The sequence below is a fragment of the Camelus dromedarius genome, chromosome 26 (assembly GCF_036321535.1).
Source record: "Camelus dromedarius isolate mCamDro1 chromosome 26, mCamDro1.pat, whole genome shotgun sequence".
Lineage (NCBI taxonomy): Eukaryota > Metazoa > Chordata > Mammalia > Artiodactyla > Camelidae > Camelus > Camelus dromedarius.
In genome coordinates, this window is record NC_087461.1 from 8,462,942 (window position 1) to 8,479,583 (window position 16,642).

General features: G+C 36.2%; 1 protein-coding gene across 2 annotated transcripts in view; it reads left to right on the forward strand.

Annotated features, from left to right (window-relative positions):
- MALRD1 (MAM and LDL receptor class A domain containing 1) overlaps positions 1–16,642 on the forward strand; it is a 406,987-nt gene that overhangs the window by 68,005 nt on the left and 322,340 nt on the right. For both annotated transcript variants that reach the window (XM_031444727.2, XM_064479367.1), the window contains exon 15: positions 380–792. In XM_031444727.2, the coding sequence (XP_031300587.2) occupies positions 380–792 (413 nt within the window). The remainder of the gene's footprint in view (positions 1–379; positions 793–16,642) is intronic.

A 16,642-nucleotide genomic window follows, 5' to 3' on the forward strand; every position in this document is an offset into this window, starting at 1 on the left:
TTGTTTTTTGTTTTTGTTTTTTCACTGTTCACTGGTGATTGGAAGCTAAAGTTGAAATCCACTGAGCCAGAAATTTGTTGCAGGGAGCCAGCCATGGGTAGTCATCGTTTGCCTAGAGTTGTGGTAATAGTAATGGGCAAGGTTGGTTATCAAAGGCATTTGGGACATAATGGCCAAAGTAATCCCACCTTCCATCTCTAAAACATTATTACTTGATTGTGTCATCTAGGATTTATTTATACTCTCTTTTGAACTTTAATTTTGTAGTTAAAAATTTTAAAGTGGTTTACCCTTAGGAGCAAAGTATCAAGTAATATTCTTATTGTTAATTGTTTTTTGTCCTTAATCATCTTTTACTTTTATTTGATGCCAATTTCAGTACCTGAACTTCAGTGTAACTTTGAAAATGGAATTTGTAACTGGGAACAAGATACAGAAGATGACTTCGATTGGACCAGGAACCAGGGCTCAACATCTACACTTAATACAGGGCCGATGAAGGATAATACTTTGGGCACAGCTAAAGGACACTATCTCTACATAGAATCTTCTGAGCCACAGGTTTTCCAGCACAGAGCTGCTTTACTGAGCCCGGTCCTTAACGCCACTGATGCAGAGGGCTGCACCTTCCGTTTCTTTTACCACATGTTTGGGAAGCACATTTACAGGTTGGCTGTCTACCAGCGAACCTGGAACAACACAAGAGGACAGCTGCTGTGGCATTTATTTGGGGATCAAGGCAACAGATGGATAAGGAAACACCTCAACATTTCCAGCAGGCGGCCTTTTCGGGTATGAATAAGGGGTTTCATAAGGTGTATCTGGAATGCATCAGAATGTCTAAGGAATATGAAGGATTGCTATAGTCTTGAATTAAAAGTAAATGAACTTTGATCAGTTACTTTAGCACACATTTATCATTTAATTAAGGGTGTACCAAGGCTTGTTAGGTTGCTTTCTTCCTTGACTACCCCCAATAATGTGTGATTAAAATCTCTAAAGGTGGACACATGGAGACACAGCTGCAGGTCCCGCCGATTTTAAGTAATTGTTGTGCTGAAATGAAAAACGTAGAGGAAAAACAGTTTGCGCCATCTGTGGTATTCTGAAGAAAACTTGGACTCTTAAATCTGTTATTTTGAATATATTATTTGATTTTTTTTACATTTTATAAGTAAGCACAAAAATCCAGGAAGAGTGCATGCCTTGTTGGAAAAGTCACATAGCTACTCTGGGGTAGAACCAGAGTTTGAATCTAGGTTCCCTTCCTCCTGGTGGAATATTCTTTACTCTAAATCTTAACCTACCTTCTCCTAAAAGTCTAACTTGCAGTAGCAAATTCAGATGCTCATGTGGCTTTTACAGTTTTGTAAAGGACTTTTGCATATATATTATCCATCTGATTCTGCGGTTCCCTGAAGTGGGTAGATCAGGGATCCTTTTTGCCAGTTTTATAGATACAAAGGAGAAAGAGAGGTGGTTGTTTATCCTTACCAACTAGATGATGGGCAGGAAAAGAGGGACGTGGACTGGAACCCACAGTGTCTAGTTAATTCACGTTCATTCCAAAATATCATTCAGCCTATGACACATAGGATGGCTGAATATTTGTTGTCTCCCTCTGGTCAAAGACATCTACATATAATATATTGAAAGAAACTTCTTACCTATTTTAGCTAAAATTTTTCTTTTTTTTCTTTTTTGGCATATACTAAATTTCTCAGTTACCCAAACTTAAAGCACTGTCTAAATATCTTTAGTTAACAATTTTGTGGCCAAGAACTTAGTTCCAGGCCACCTTTTGAGAGCTTCTAACAATCATAGGTGTAAACTGTACTTGGCTCAGTAGAGAGCACATTGGGATCGGTGACTTGTCCAGATAGAAGTAGAAATCACGAGAACTAATTGGCCATGTGTAGGGTGATAGCTCGCTGTTCGGCCACAAAGGTAAGATGCATATAACCATGTGAAATGAGATTGAAGAGGGTTCTTTGACTTCTATTTAAAAGTCCACTTTATTTATAAGTCATCCACGTCAAATGAATTCTTAATGTCTAATCAGATCAATTTTAATATGGACTTAAGTGGTATTTAGTGGATAAACTCCACTTATGATATTTACTCAAGAATTGGTTTCCAGGGAAAATAACCTTGGCAGGAGAGCAGTTTCACAGTCAGATGACCATGGAGCTAAGTAAGGAATCCTTCAATTTTGAATCTAAACCATAAAAATTCAGGTTTGAGACCCATCCTGGGTCGTGCACAGTGCTCTGCTTGATTTTATACAGGAGTTCTTTTTAAAAAATGAATTCCGGGCATGAAAAGATGAAATCAGAGACTCTGCATGCGGTGTGGATTAATCATTTAAGACAGTGAGGATTGGGTCCGGTTTAAGCAACAGGGTATTTTTGTTCATTGAATGATGAACATTCCTAGTTTCTGTGTTACTGAAAGAGTAAGCAACAACCAGCATTTTAATTAGCTGGGGTGTCGTAGGTGAAATCACCTAGCATCATGTCGACCAGGTGACAGGGACCCATTAAATACTGGTTTAGAAGAAAAATTTAAAGAATTTTCAGGATCATCCATTTAAAATGAAATACAGGACCAGACAGAGGAACTGTTTGACTTCTTAATGTCAGCTGAAATTATCAGCCACGGCTTTTGTGTGTGGCATGGTCAGGAAAGTCATTGCATTTAAAACTTCAGGTCAACCTTCTAACTAATTTTTACTGCAGGCTTTATTGAGAAATAATTGACATATTATAAACTATACATATCAAAAATTTTGAAACCATCGGCACAATCAAGATAATTAAAATGTGAATATACTTCATTTCTAAAAGTTTCCTGGTGGAACTTTCCTGGTGAAAACAGGTACTGTTCCTAGAGCCTGTGGACTGTCATCTCCCATCCTTCTGTGGGTCTCCACAGACGTAGTGCTTCTCCTGTGGTCTTTGACTTTGGTCAATTCGTTTTTATTTTTTTTAACTTTTTTTATTGAGTTATAGTCATTTTACAATGTGTCAAATTCCAGTGTAGAGCACAATTTTTCAGTTATACATGAACATACATATATTCATTGTCACTGACTTTGGTCAATTCTTAATCGCCTCTTTCCATATCAACTGATGTAAGAAAGGCAGAGGATTAAAAAAAATGCAGTCTCCTTGGGGTAGCCTCTGCTGACTATGAGATACTCTATCCTTCCCCCTCCTCCTTGTGCTTTGTTTCTTTCCTCCTTTTTTCCTTCCTCTCTCCCTTCTCCTTTTCTCTCTCCTTCCCTGTCTCTCTCCTTTCCTCCTTTCCTGATTTTGAGGCTTAGTGAATATTTCCTGAACATCAGATGTTGTCACAAAATGTTATTTATTTAGTCCTCAGTAAGAGCACAATAGAAGCTCAGGTTCAAATTACAGGCTTTTTAAATCCCATGTCAGAGATGTCGAAGTTGAAGCAGAAGTGTGCAGAGGCTAAGTCTGTTGCTCCTGTGTCCATCCCCTCCTGCTGCTTCTTAGTGATACTTTTACCTTCGCTGAGGTCATGTCTAACCCGAGCTTGTTGTAACAGTGGTTTCTAACTCGTCTTACTGCCGTCACATTCTTTTACCTACTCAACGGAAGAAAATTCATCTTTCTAGAATGCAGATCTGGTCCTGGTATTTCCTGCCATAAAACCCTTTAATGAAAAAAACAACAAAAACCCTTTAGTGGCTTTCCGTAATTTATGAGGTAATGTCCAAATTCCTATGTGTCTTCTCATATTTCTTCTTGAATCCCATGCCCAAGTCTCCGCCTGCTTCCTGTGTGTCAGAAGTTGTCCTTAGAGCACTGAGCTCATGCTCTTCCTGTGCTTGGGAAGACTTCTCCATCCTGGACCTTTCCCTCTCCAGACGTGCTTGTAAAATACCCATTCATCTTTTTTTTCAGATTCAGGTTAGGTTTCACTTTTTTTGTTTTCCCATTTTTTCCCCTTAATATTGGATTTTATTATTAATTTATTATTTGAAAATTAATACATTCATGTGTTTCAGAATTCAAATGATATTGCTACCTTTTTTTTGCTTTTTTATACAAATGATAGAACACTGTATTTATACTGAACTGATTATATTACTTCATAGGAGAAGGACAATATAGGGTTGAGGATTAAGAGGTACAAACTATTAGGTTAAAAAAAAAAGCTACAAGGATATATAGTATAACATGGGGAGTACAGCCAACATTTTACAATAACTATAAATGGAGTAGAACCTTTAAAAATTGTGTATCACTTATTATGCACCTGTATCATATAGTAGTGCACATCAACTATATGTCAATAAAATAAATACATAAATAAAAATTTTGAAAAGCAAACTACAAATTGAAAAAAAATCTTGAACTGATTGACGTGCTCTTGCAAATCAAGACAAGTTCCATCAACCAAGAAAAAAATGGACAAAAGATGTGAGCAGAAAAGAAATTGCAAATGATTTATGAGCATGAAAAAATTTTCAGTAACACTTATCACAGGATAATTACAAATTGGAACTATTCTATTGTACTGCTTACAACTAGAAGTTCGGGAAAGACTTATAATCTTAACTATTCATTATGTTGGCAGAGTTGTGGGAAAAAGTATTTTCATATATTATTTGTGAAGGTTTAAACTGACACAATTTCTTGGAGGAATAACTTGTCATTATCTACCAAAGTTAAAAATGTGCATGTATTTTGACCCAGCAATAGCACTTGTAGGACCTTATGCTAGACCTGAATGTGTTAATAGGCAAAATTATATATATAACCAGCTCTTCAATGAATAACTTTTTTGCAAGGGTCAAAAGACTTAAAACAATGTAGAGTTCATTCCTAGAGGATGGAGGAAATACATTGAACCTATTCAAAAACACACTTAAAAGAAGGAGGAAAATTTTGTTATACTGATACGTGCTTCACCTTTTTATGAAGTGTTCCTTATAGCTCTGTATGCCTTCAGGGAATTGGCCTCTCACTCTCCTCTGCCTTTTTAGATCCAATTTTTCATATAGTCTTAATGTGTTACCGGTTTAGTTGATTATGAAACCTCTGAATGCAAGGATCACGTCTCTGTTGCCTTAGCGTCTAGCACAGTGTATGGGATCTAGATGGGCAGCAAATGTTTGTTGAATGACTATTTGAGTGCATGACTGAAGTCGTATTTAGTAAGTAGAAAGCTAGGACTACTTTCCCGATCATTGTCTTTTGTACTAAGTTTTGGTTTCTTTATTGTGTATTCATAATAGTTTCTTCATGGTTTAAAATTAAGGAGCTCTTCTTGTATTAGATTATTTAAACAATAATTGATCTACATACATAAGACTTCAATAATTTTGAATTTTATTTTTAGATTCAATAATCAGTTTATCGATTCTTTGGGCTCATTATTTACATTTTTAAATAGGTAATCATAACTGTTTCATCTGAAAATTACTCATGTTCATTATGATAGAGGAATATCAATTTACATTGAAGTAGTGGAGTGCTGGTGCTTTAATATGCTTTAAATGGTGCTTTAATATGTCAAGACTATTCCTTCCTTTTTTGTGTGTGAACAGGCTGCTGGGTTCATATAAATGATTTAAATCTTCTTTGGCAATGTGATAATGGTTGTATTTCCTACTTTTAGTTTGTAGTACTTCAAAATCCCTGTGACACATACAGTTAAGTCCCTCAGAGCAGTTGACATAATACTTATGTGGTTAATTTCACAAGACATGACAGCCTTCATTTCCATCATTAATTGGTACAGAAGACAGACTTTGTTTTCCAGGTGGAAGCTCAGTCATAGAATTAGAAAATTTATAAGCAGAAAGGGATTATTTAGTCCAACTCTTTTGTTGTTTTGGCAAAGAAATTAAGATTCAGAAGCTCTGTTGTCTTTAATGTCTTAACATGTATTTAAGAACAAAGAAGAGACACTCAGGTTTCCTGTGTCCCAGCCCAATGATCTTGACATTTTAATACCCTGGATTAACATTATTCACATAATTAAACATAATTACATATTAAATGAGAAACAAAAATACTAAGGAGATATTACACTGAAAAATATAATATTTTTCCCTTGATAAATACAGTATAGTACTGTAAATGTTTTTTCTTTTTTTTTAATTGAAGTACAGTCAGTTACAGTGTGTCAATTTCTGGTGCACAGCACAGTGCCCCAGTCATGCATATACATACATATATTCATTTTCATATACTTTCTCATTGTTCCCTGTGCTATACAGAAGAAATTTGTGTTTTGGGTTTTTTTTTTCCTATTTTTATATATAGTGACTAACATTTGCAAATCTCAAACTCCCAAATTTATTATGATATTATCTTGAATATTTTGATTTTCAAATTCAGTATGTAACAACTCAAAGATTAATAATTACAGTGATTCCTTGAGTTAAATTCTTTCAGTAAGGTCTCAATTTAGTAATCTAAAAATTTTGACTCCTTCAAATGCTACCCTCATGGTCTGAAAAGTGTGTTTATTTATGTGCCATGGAGAATGATTTATTTATTTCAAAAGGCCAATTTTCAAAATATATGACTGTTGTGAAATTGTACCTATTTTCCCCACACCGTCCCTAAATATATTTTAGAGGGCATGTCCAGATTTTCATAATACAGAAAAAATTACGGTTAATAGCCTTATGAAGGAGAGTGATGGCCTTCAGACATTGTAACTTCCAGAGATCCCAGTACTTCTTAGGATGTGTTTGGTTGCTGCAACACTGATCATCTATACTAATTATACAATAATGTACTATAATGCTAATAATACAATATACTAAATTATTAAATGGTACATTAGTCTTGATTTATTAAATGGTACATTAGTCTTAATGAAATCATACAGAATATTGCAGAGAAATGGTTTGTGTGTGGATTCTGTAGGGTATGTCAACATAATGTCTCCTTTTCCGTAAGTTATTTTCTTGGGTATGTCCCATCTCAGTTGATGTACTCTTGGAAGGGTGGATGGGAGGATGAGATATAGTGCCTGTGAGTCTGTGATCCTACATGCTAACATTGGGAAATACATTCAGGTGTGACAAACAGATGGTCCATTTACTCCAGAACATTACCACCTGCAGAATGCAACTAACTCTATCACTAGAATTGTGGGACCAAGACAGATGACTTTACTTGTCATCCTAGACTGCTCTTGGATTGACAGTCTTAAAACCAAGATGTTTTATTTATCTTTTCCTTTGGAAGAATTCTCATCACTTTATCTAAACAGTAAGACTTGCTGCTGCTGCTGCTGCTTTTTTTTTTTTAATGTTAAATGGAATTGCTTAGGACTCATTTTTAGTTCCTTTCCCTAGCATACTTTGGGATAGACACCTTTCTTTCTCCTGAGGTTATACCGTCAGCATGAAATTGTCATGAAACGTCAGTACATCAGAACACCTTGTAAAGCGCGCTAGGTGTGGGGCCACATTCCCATGGCAACAAGGAAAGGTGTTTGAGCCATACCTAATGTCGCTGTAGAGGCTGTTGAATGAAACTAAGAGAGGAGGAACACTTGCTCACAACCCTTCAACTCTTGTCATGCTGAACACAGCAGTGACCTTCTGAAAGGACAGTTTCTAACAAGGGGAACACAGTGAGATTCTTTATCTTACCTGCTCTCACTGTATGACACATGTTCACTTACACTTACATGAGGATCTAGGCACGTAATTCGAAATAACTATTTAGCGTCTAATGTTTTCAGTAGCCTTTGTTAGGGGTGCACCATAACCGTTGAATCAGAATCATAAAATACTGCACTTGGAATTATGTAACAATAAAATTATCTCCAGCATTTTCTCAGCAAGTGTTTGCCACACATGTTCTCTTGAACTTCTCATGATAAGAATTTATGACTTCATGAGGTTTTCTGTATGTCCTCAGGACACACTGACAGAAAACATATTCTTACACAGAATTGAAATCTCTCTCCCTTTTGCTTTTTCTCTTGGAGGATTGAGTTTCTTGGCGTGGATTCAGTATCAGCAGTAGTCACTGATTAAGTATCGCCAAAACCTAGTTTAATTCAACTTACTAATTCTTTGACACCACGGGAACCAGGACTCACAAGCTTCCACTCACTTTTTCCCAACATGACCTCTTTTTCTGAAATATGTATTAGTGTATGACGTAGGCCTGCGAAGAGGGCATGGGCTTTCAAAGAAAAGATTCTTCATTTAGACCTGTTAACATCGCAGAACTTTCTCAGTCAATCTGAAAGAATTCTGTAGCTTCTGGTAACATCCTCCAGTAATAAAGGAAAAGAGTTTTTCTCCCCAGTGGATTTTGTGAAAGATTTCAAAAATCTTATTCATAATCATAATTTATTTTTTTCATTTGTGGGCTGTTATCTTTAAATTTTAAGTGGTGCTTCACTTTTCAGTACTAGGGAAAACACCTTTTGGAAGTTACGTTGCAAATTCGGTAGGACCATATTTAATAATGTTATCTCGATCGCACTTTTCGTGAAATTAAATACAGAGATGCTAAGAGTATAAATTATTTATGCGGCCTCGTATAACATTTTTCTTCCAAGGGTGTGTAGTTTGCTAGAATTTGCACTGAAAGGTTTTGGATAGAATATGTTGGCTTGGAGCCTGGGTAAGCAGCACTCGGGTTTGCTGCTTACTGAGCAGTGTACTAAATCTTATTTCACAGTCTTAGGTTTCTCATAGGCTGTCTTTTTTCTGCTGAATTCAAATATATCCACAGCTTACTGCGTCAGCTTTTCATCACCTCCTGATGAAAAGTGATGAACTTGGTTTCCACTGTGAAGAATAGGTGACGAGAAAAGGGGAGAAGAAACGATTTGGGAGAGAATATTATAGGAAGGCGAGAGCCAGAAAACAAGTCAAATCTCATAATAAACCCATCATTTAAATCCTACTCTTCTTGTTATGGGTTCAGTAATTCAAAATATTATCTAAAATTTGCAACCCTCCAAAATTACAGTAAAATATTAATATGGGTCAGTAAACAATGGAAATAAACTGTAAATATATTATTAGTAATATGTATATTATGGCTTATTAAGCATTGAAAAGTCATAAAAATTATATAATACTCTGTTAGTATCCAAATGTATAATTCATGTTGAATAGAAGGAGAAAGATTTGAGTTGTTGAGTTGAATTTTTAAAAATTGCCAGTTGGCTGGTAAAAAAGGGTTAGAAAAGCACTTAAGTATGGATGAATGTTTTAATTCCAGTTTCTCTTCCCCCTTTTCAGTCTGTGCTTTATTTGAAACTGCATGTAACTGCTTTGGTTTGTTTGTTTCTTTTTGTCCCTGGTGTTGGATATGTGAGCCACGTGGGTCCTTTCTGTTCATCATACTTCCAAACCCTCTTACACTCCCTTCTGGCTAAAATGGTAGAATGCAGTGAGAAAACGCAGACCCAGTGTGGGCGGGTTGCTTTGTCTGATTTTGCAGATTTTGCCACAGAGAGGCTGTACAGCTGAGGGCCTCTGAGTGGGGCTGAAATCTCAGTTGTGGGATTGATTTGCCATTTTGGAATCTGTGCAGAAGTGCTGGATGTGCTAACAGCTGCCATGCTGGCCTCCTGACAAGAAAGGATTTAACTGCACTTGTGTGAAGCTGCAATATGAGGAAAAGTGCATTGGATTTTCAAGGCTGAATTATTTTGCTAAAAAGTAAACTCTTAAGTAGCACATTGGGGTATGAATCTTCTTCAGACAGTGTCTGTGTATTTATCTAGACAAACAAAAGTAACAGTTTATTCCCCTCTGATGTATTGTTCACTCTCTAGGAATAAACTCTTTGAAAGGTTTTTCAGATATGTTTTTCTCTGCTGATCCAAGCTCGTTTTAATCACGTTTAACATTTCGAATTTGCCTTTTCTCCTCAAGTGTTTTGACTTCTGATTTTTTTTCTTTAACTGTGTAACATATTGAACCAAATAGTTTTGCTTGCTTATACTGAGGACACATGATTTTGGCTTTAATCTTCAGGAGAAAAATCAATGTGTCATAGTGTTCTCAAAGAAAAAGGTATGGGACCTCTTTGTAATTCTTTGTCAGATGATTGCTTTATCTTGATTTATGCCTTTAAACTTACTCTCATTCAGCAGAAAGTGTTGTGTCGCTATCTGTGAGGGCAAAGCGATCTATACCAATTTATGCTTTGACAGCAGCTTCCTTGCAGAGCTGTTTATGGAACATACCAGCTCACAGTAGATTCGGGACCTGATCCCTCCCTTCTTCCTTCTTAAGTATGTCAGATTGATGATTTTGATTCATATCCACATTTTTATATTAAAATTTTTAGTAAAAATGTTCCTTTGTAAGATAAAAGGAGATTGTAGGTGATTATTATTTTCCTGTTTCCTGGAATTTCAGGGTCTAGAAAGAAACTCAGTGTTCCTGGTCTTAACAAAATTATTCTCTCTTTTATCCGGATTGCATTTGGAACTGCTCTAGGGTCTGTTTGCAAAACAGCATTGTCAAGTCTGGCCAAGCTGCAATCTGATTTTAAACTCTTGAAAGCTAATTTCTTGAAGTAGAATTCAAGAAATCATCTTCCGAGTAACTTTTTTTCCCTACCCAAACACACATTCTAGTCTGCCTTGTCATGCGGTTACTTGTGTCTCAATATTTCATTGTTGCTATCTTGAAATTGTTATTGAGCTTAAAAATGATTAGGCCTAAAAAAAAAAAAATTAGGCCTGTTTCCTTCTTGTACAGAAGATGTTCTTTACATCTTATGACATAAAGCCTTTTTCCAGAGGGAGAAAAACATGGATAAATCCAATTCTTAAAAGATTGTAAGCTTAAAGACGTTTAGTGACCTCTGAATCGTTCTCCAGGAGGGTTAAGGGTAGAGAAAGAAGATGGAGAGAAGTCCTGTACCTAAAGCCTTTATTTATACTGAGTGTCTGACAAAGGACTTTTTTCCTCCCCAATTTCTCTGTGAATTGCTGTATATGAAAATTTTTATTTGCCGTTGGGACCACTGGAAAATTTTAGGACATCTGAGAGACTTGTGGAGACTGCTTATGCTATTTGAAATGGGGATTGTTCTGGAAAACCTGGAATGTGTTCTTGTGTATAAACACCTCCTTATAAGGTATAGGCTGTTTCTATACTTCTGTGTCCCTGAATTCACTGATCTGTGCACACGTGTGTGTGTGCATGTACGTGAATGTTAATGTCTTCTCTGTTGTTAACAGGATTAGTATGATTTTCATTTGTATGTGTCATCCGTACAATTACCCTTTGAACTCTAGGGCTCCGATTATTGCCTCATTCAGTACAGAGCAGACCTTCGCCCAGTGTCCCTGTCTGTAGCTTCATCTTAATTATAACACAGTCAAAAGCAATTAAAATCCACTAAGAAGTGTTAAAAAAATAAAAGCTAGAGAGCACCTAGGCTCTACCTTAGGATGAGGCTTTATTTTTCTTTGTCAAGTACAGTGTGTAACTTCTTGTTTTGACCTCTTAAAACTCTGTGATTCCTCCTATGTTGTCGTCCTTGGCTTTGGGACTCTCGATTTGATTGCATGTGAAGATTTATTCCTGCTGCTTTCATGGCTTCTCTGCTGTCTCTGCCCTCACAGGTAATGACAGCTCACTCTGTAACCCTTGGCGTTATCCTTGCTCAGATAACTGCTAATAACGGAGGTGTGTGTTTTTATGTGATTGTCATTCTATCTAAGTCAACTTTGCACATCTTGGAAATACAGTTTGTAGTTACACTTTCATTACAAATCAGGGTGCTGCAGAGCAGCCACCATTGCTGCAGCACCACTTGACTGTACCTCGACTTGGAACTGCTATTTGGTATAAAACATGAGTTCATTTTACATTACATTTTAAGTAGCTCAGATTAAAGTCGTATTTTTAGCACAATGAATTTAACTGTTTTCCACTGTAGAGTGAGTTCAAGCTGTTGAAGATGCGATATGGACTTTAGAGTAAAATTGCTTAAGTTCAAATCCTGGCTCTGTCATTTATGCGCTGTGTAGCCTTGGGAAAAAAATGTAACCTCTCTGTGCCAGTTTCTTCACCTGTGATTGGGTACAGTAATAGTACCTACCTTGTATAGTTTATGTGAAGATTACATGTATTAATATACTTATAAGCACTTAGAATAGCCAGGTGTACAGTAATTACTCAAAGGCTAGCAATAATGACAATAATAAATATGTAATAATAAAAAATATAATAGGTATTATTATTAAGTTGAAAAATAAAAATCAAGGTGTCACTGAACTAGAACAAACATTGTATGACCTCTGTCTCCTTTCTAAGTGGTTGAGGAGATAAAAGCCATTTCCTCCGTTTCGATACCTAGTTATTCTAAATACAGAAAGGTGTTGCCCCCCTCATGGTAGCCAGAGCAAACTACCCGTTCTTTCTCTTATTTAGCAATAGAATGACAAATGGTCAGTGTATTTTTTTGAGCACTTTTTATTGAGTTATAGTCATTTTACAATGTTGTGTCGAATTCCAGTGTAGAGCACAATTTTTCAGCTATACGTGAACATGCATATATTCATTGTCACCTTTTTTTTTTTTCCACTGTGAGCTACCACAAGATCTTGCAGATATTTCCCTGTGCTATATACAGTGTAATCTTGTCTATCTATTCTGCATATGCCTGTCAGTATCTACAAAGTTTGAACTCCCAGTCTGTCCCTTCCCACCCCCCGACCTTGGCAGCCACAAGTTTGTATTCTATGTCTGAGTCAAAGGTCAGTGTATTAATACTACTTACTACTGAATAATAGTTATGAGGATCATAATGACAGAGTTTACTGAAATGTAAATAATAATCAAAGAATATTAGGAAGTTTATACCAATAAGTTGGACCACTTAGCTGAAATCAATATGAATTAACAAAACTGACCTTAAGAAGAAATAGGAAGTCAAAGAGCTTTGTCTCGGTTAAAGAAATTTAATTCACATTTAAAACCTCACACAAGGAAACTTCCAGGCCCAGATATATGTGCTGATTAATTGCATTAAGCAACGTATTTCAAAAAAAAAAAAAAAAAAAAAAGAGGAGGAAACATTTTCCAACTGAGGCTGATATTATCCTGATACCAAAACCAGAGATGTCACAAGAGAAGAAAATGACAGACCAATATATCTATTATGAACTTAGATGCAATGCTCTTAACACAATGTTCAGCAATGTTAAAAAATGGTAATATATCATGACCAAATGGGGTTTAATCTCAGTGATGCAAGTTTGGGTTAACATCTGAAAATCTACTGTTAATAAGAAAAAAAAAAAGGTGCCAAATTAGGTGATCTTCTCAACAGATGCATAGAAAGAATTTACAAAATGCAACAAACACCCTTTTATAATAAGAAATATCAACAAGCTAAGAATACAAGGGATCACTTTCAAACTGATTACATGTGTTTACAAAAAATCTGCTGACAGCATACGTCACGGTGAAAGACTTAACTGCTTTCTACGTAAGTTTGGGAAGAATGCAAGGATATTCTTGCTGCCCACTTCTTTAAAATATTACACTGGAGGTCCAAACTAGTGCACAAGGGAGAAAGAAAGAGGGAAGGAAGGAAAAGAAGAATAGAAGGAAGAAAGGAGAGGCACACAGATTGGGAAGAAAGAAAAATACTATATTTATTCTCAGGCAATGTCATTGTCTACATAGCAAATCCCTGGGAATCAGCACAAAAGCGCTAGAATTAATAAGTGGATTTTGCAAAGTTATAGGATGAAAGGTTAATAATTTTAATTGTATTTTATATATACAATCAGTAAGCAATTGGGAAATTACGTCATATAAACCAACTTGTAATACACTAAAAATAATAAAATACTTCAGAATAATTTTAATGAAAGATATGAAGATCTGAAATTCATAAAACATTGATGTGTGAGTTTGCAACCTAAATAGGTAGAAATACAGGCCAAGTTGACAGATAAAGGCTTAATACTCATTAGATGATAATTATCCTCAAGTTGATCTCTACATTCAGTGCAATCCCAAAATATACGCCTTTTTGGAGAAATTGCAAAGCTGATTCTAAAATTTTTATGGATATACAGAGGTCCTAACATAGCCAAAGCATTGTTTTAAAAATAACAAAGTTGGAAGACTTACCATCCCAAATTTCAAGACATCTTTTAAAGCTGCATTAAGCAATATGGCATAGCATTGGTGTGTGTATATATATACATATATATATACATATATATATATATATACATATATATATATATATCAATATTATGCCAAAACAATAAACTGGTATAGGAAAGCTATCTATTTTTTAGAAGGGGATTTAATTTAGCATGACATATTTCTCAAATATTTTGAGGAGAAATTTACACCAAAATATATTATCAATGACCAAATTATTTCAAAATTTGCTTATGCCCTGCCTGTATTTGATAGCATGTTTCCTTGGGTTGCATTTCATTAATTAGCTTTGGCAAAAGGTGACTGTTTCCAGGACCTTCCTGGTCTTTCTGGGTGTGGCCATTTCCTGATCTGACTGATATCTGTTCTAATTATGGCCTTATCCTTGTCCTTCATGCCTCTAGCCTCACTTGCATTATGATGTATAGTCCACATTTAGCCTCCTGATCTGTAGCTTCCACCTGCATAAAAGCAGGTCTTTTTCTCCCTCCCCATATAATTACCCCTCATTTTTTAGTCCTCACATGACTAAAAAAAAAAAAAAAAAAAAAAGTAAAAATAAAAACCCAGCTTTTGTCTGTACTCCCCACATGTGATTTACTTTGTTCTAAATATCTGGATCCAACCTTTATATCCACCATTCACAAAACTTCCTGGTGTACCCTCAGGACTGCAGCTGCCCATCAACAGAAATCCTGTCTATATTTGGCCCAAAAGTGTTGTCATTAGTGGAAAGCAAAACATAGCAAAAGACAAACGTTTTAAGAGACTTTGAGGATTAACATACAGATTTTAATTTACATTTTCAGTATCTATTACTTAACAGAACAGATGATGTAGTTTTGATTTATTAGCCATGAGTTAGCTCTGTCGGCACAAAGTTTCTCATGAATAGTTTGCCGTGGTCGCTGGTCCAGGACCCAGGTCTCCCTCAGGACCAAAGTGCTCCTCCTCCAGCTGCTGGGAGTGCCAGCAGCTAATGCCTCTCAGATGGTTTTCTCTCTAGAAATTGCCCTCGAGAGAGCTGACTTTCCAAGGTGCCGACTCTCCTGGGAGACAGCCCATACCTGCAGAATGGGCAGCGCAGCATCTCAGTGCTCAGAACTCTTGCCTCAATGTAGGACGACTCTGAAGGGCCATCCCCGTGCCTGGGCTCCCGCTGTGGTTGGCTGAGGCTTCCATGATGACCGCATCTCAATTCCTTCCTCTGCTCAGTCCTGTTTCTTTCACCCCCCTACAGTTGTTGGTAGGTTCTGTACCCAAATCTCTGTCTCAGATTGGTTTTACAGGGAATCTGGCCTGAGACTATTCGCAGGAGTCCTGGCCATAAGCCTAGTTCATCATAAGAACCCAAAACCAGATTGTGGAATTTATCCTCCTGTTTTTCCTTTCATCCTCCACTTCTACCAAAGCTTTACTCATGTAGCTATGAAACAAAGTATCTAACCATGGCTAATGTTAGCACTCTCTATGGGCGGGTGTTGTGTTTTGTGTATTTTTTGTAATCACCCTAAAACACTAAGAGGAGGGTTCTATTCTTTCCTGGAGAAAATGAGGATTGTTTAGTAAAATGTTAACATTAGGGAAAATAGGGTGAAGGGCATAAGGGGGCTCTTGGTGTTATTTTTGCATCTTTTCTGTCATTCTCAAAATGAAGCCAAAATAAAGGAATTTGAAAACATTGAGTAGCAGAGCCAGGTTTTTAAGATTTGCACTGTGGCTTCAAAGTTCAAGTTCTTAAATACTAACATAAATTGCCTTTAAAGCAAAAGTTCTCTTGAACTCAAACCAGAGCAAAGTTACATGATTGTATTATGCCTTTTTGCACAGAGTAAAATGGGATGTTTATTGAGACAACAGTTCACTAAAATAGTCTGTTATGGATATAAGTTTTATATAAATTATCAGTCTAATATTAGCACTTCGATTATGACTACCTGAAAAACAGGAATCAGTTTCTCATAATTTTTCACTGTATCAGCCAGAATCAAAAGCACTTAGGCAAGCATGAAGATGAATTTCAGTGAATACAGTTGTGCCAATACCCAAATAAATGAATATATGAAGCATACTCTCTTCCCTCTTGCTTTTTCAGTTGTTTTAAAAATACAATGGAATGACTCAGGCAGTCAGCTTGTCCCCCCGTAATTGAGTTAACAACATCTGAACACCTTGCCATCTTTAAGCTGCATGCTGCTTTCTCATCACAGACCCCCCGTCTTTGGGATGAGGAAGAATTGTTGTGTTCAAATAAGACTGTTCCATTAAAAAAGCTTTCCAATAAACTGAAAAAAAAATTAGTTGGAAACAAATATTCTTCCTACTTATTTCTAGCATGGTGACCCTTCATATTTGCAGCGTGTGTTAAGATGAAAAATAGGTTATAGTTAATATGAAGCATAGTGCAATGTAATGAAAAACCAGAGTGTAATGAAAAATGAGAATAATTCTAAAGTCAATTTGCTTCAGATTGAAGCA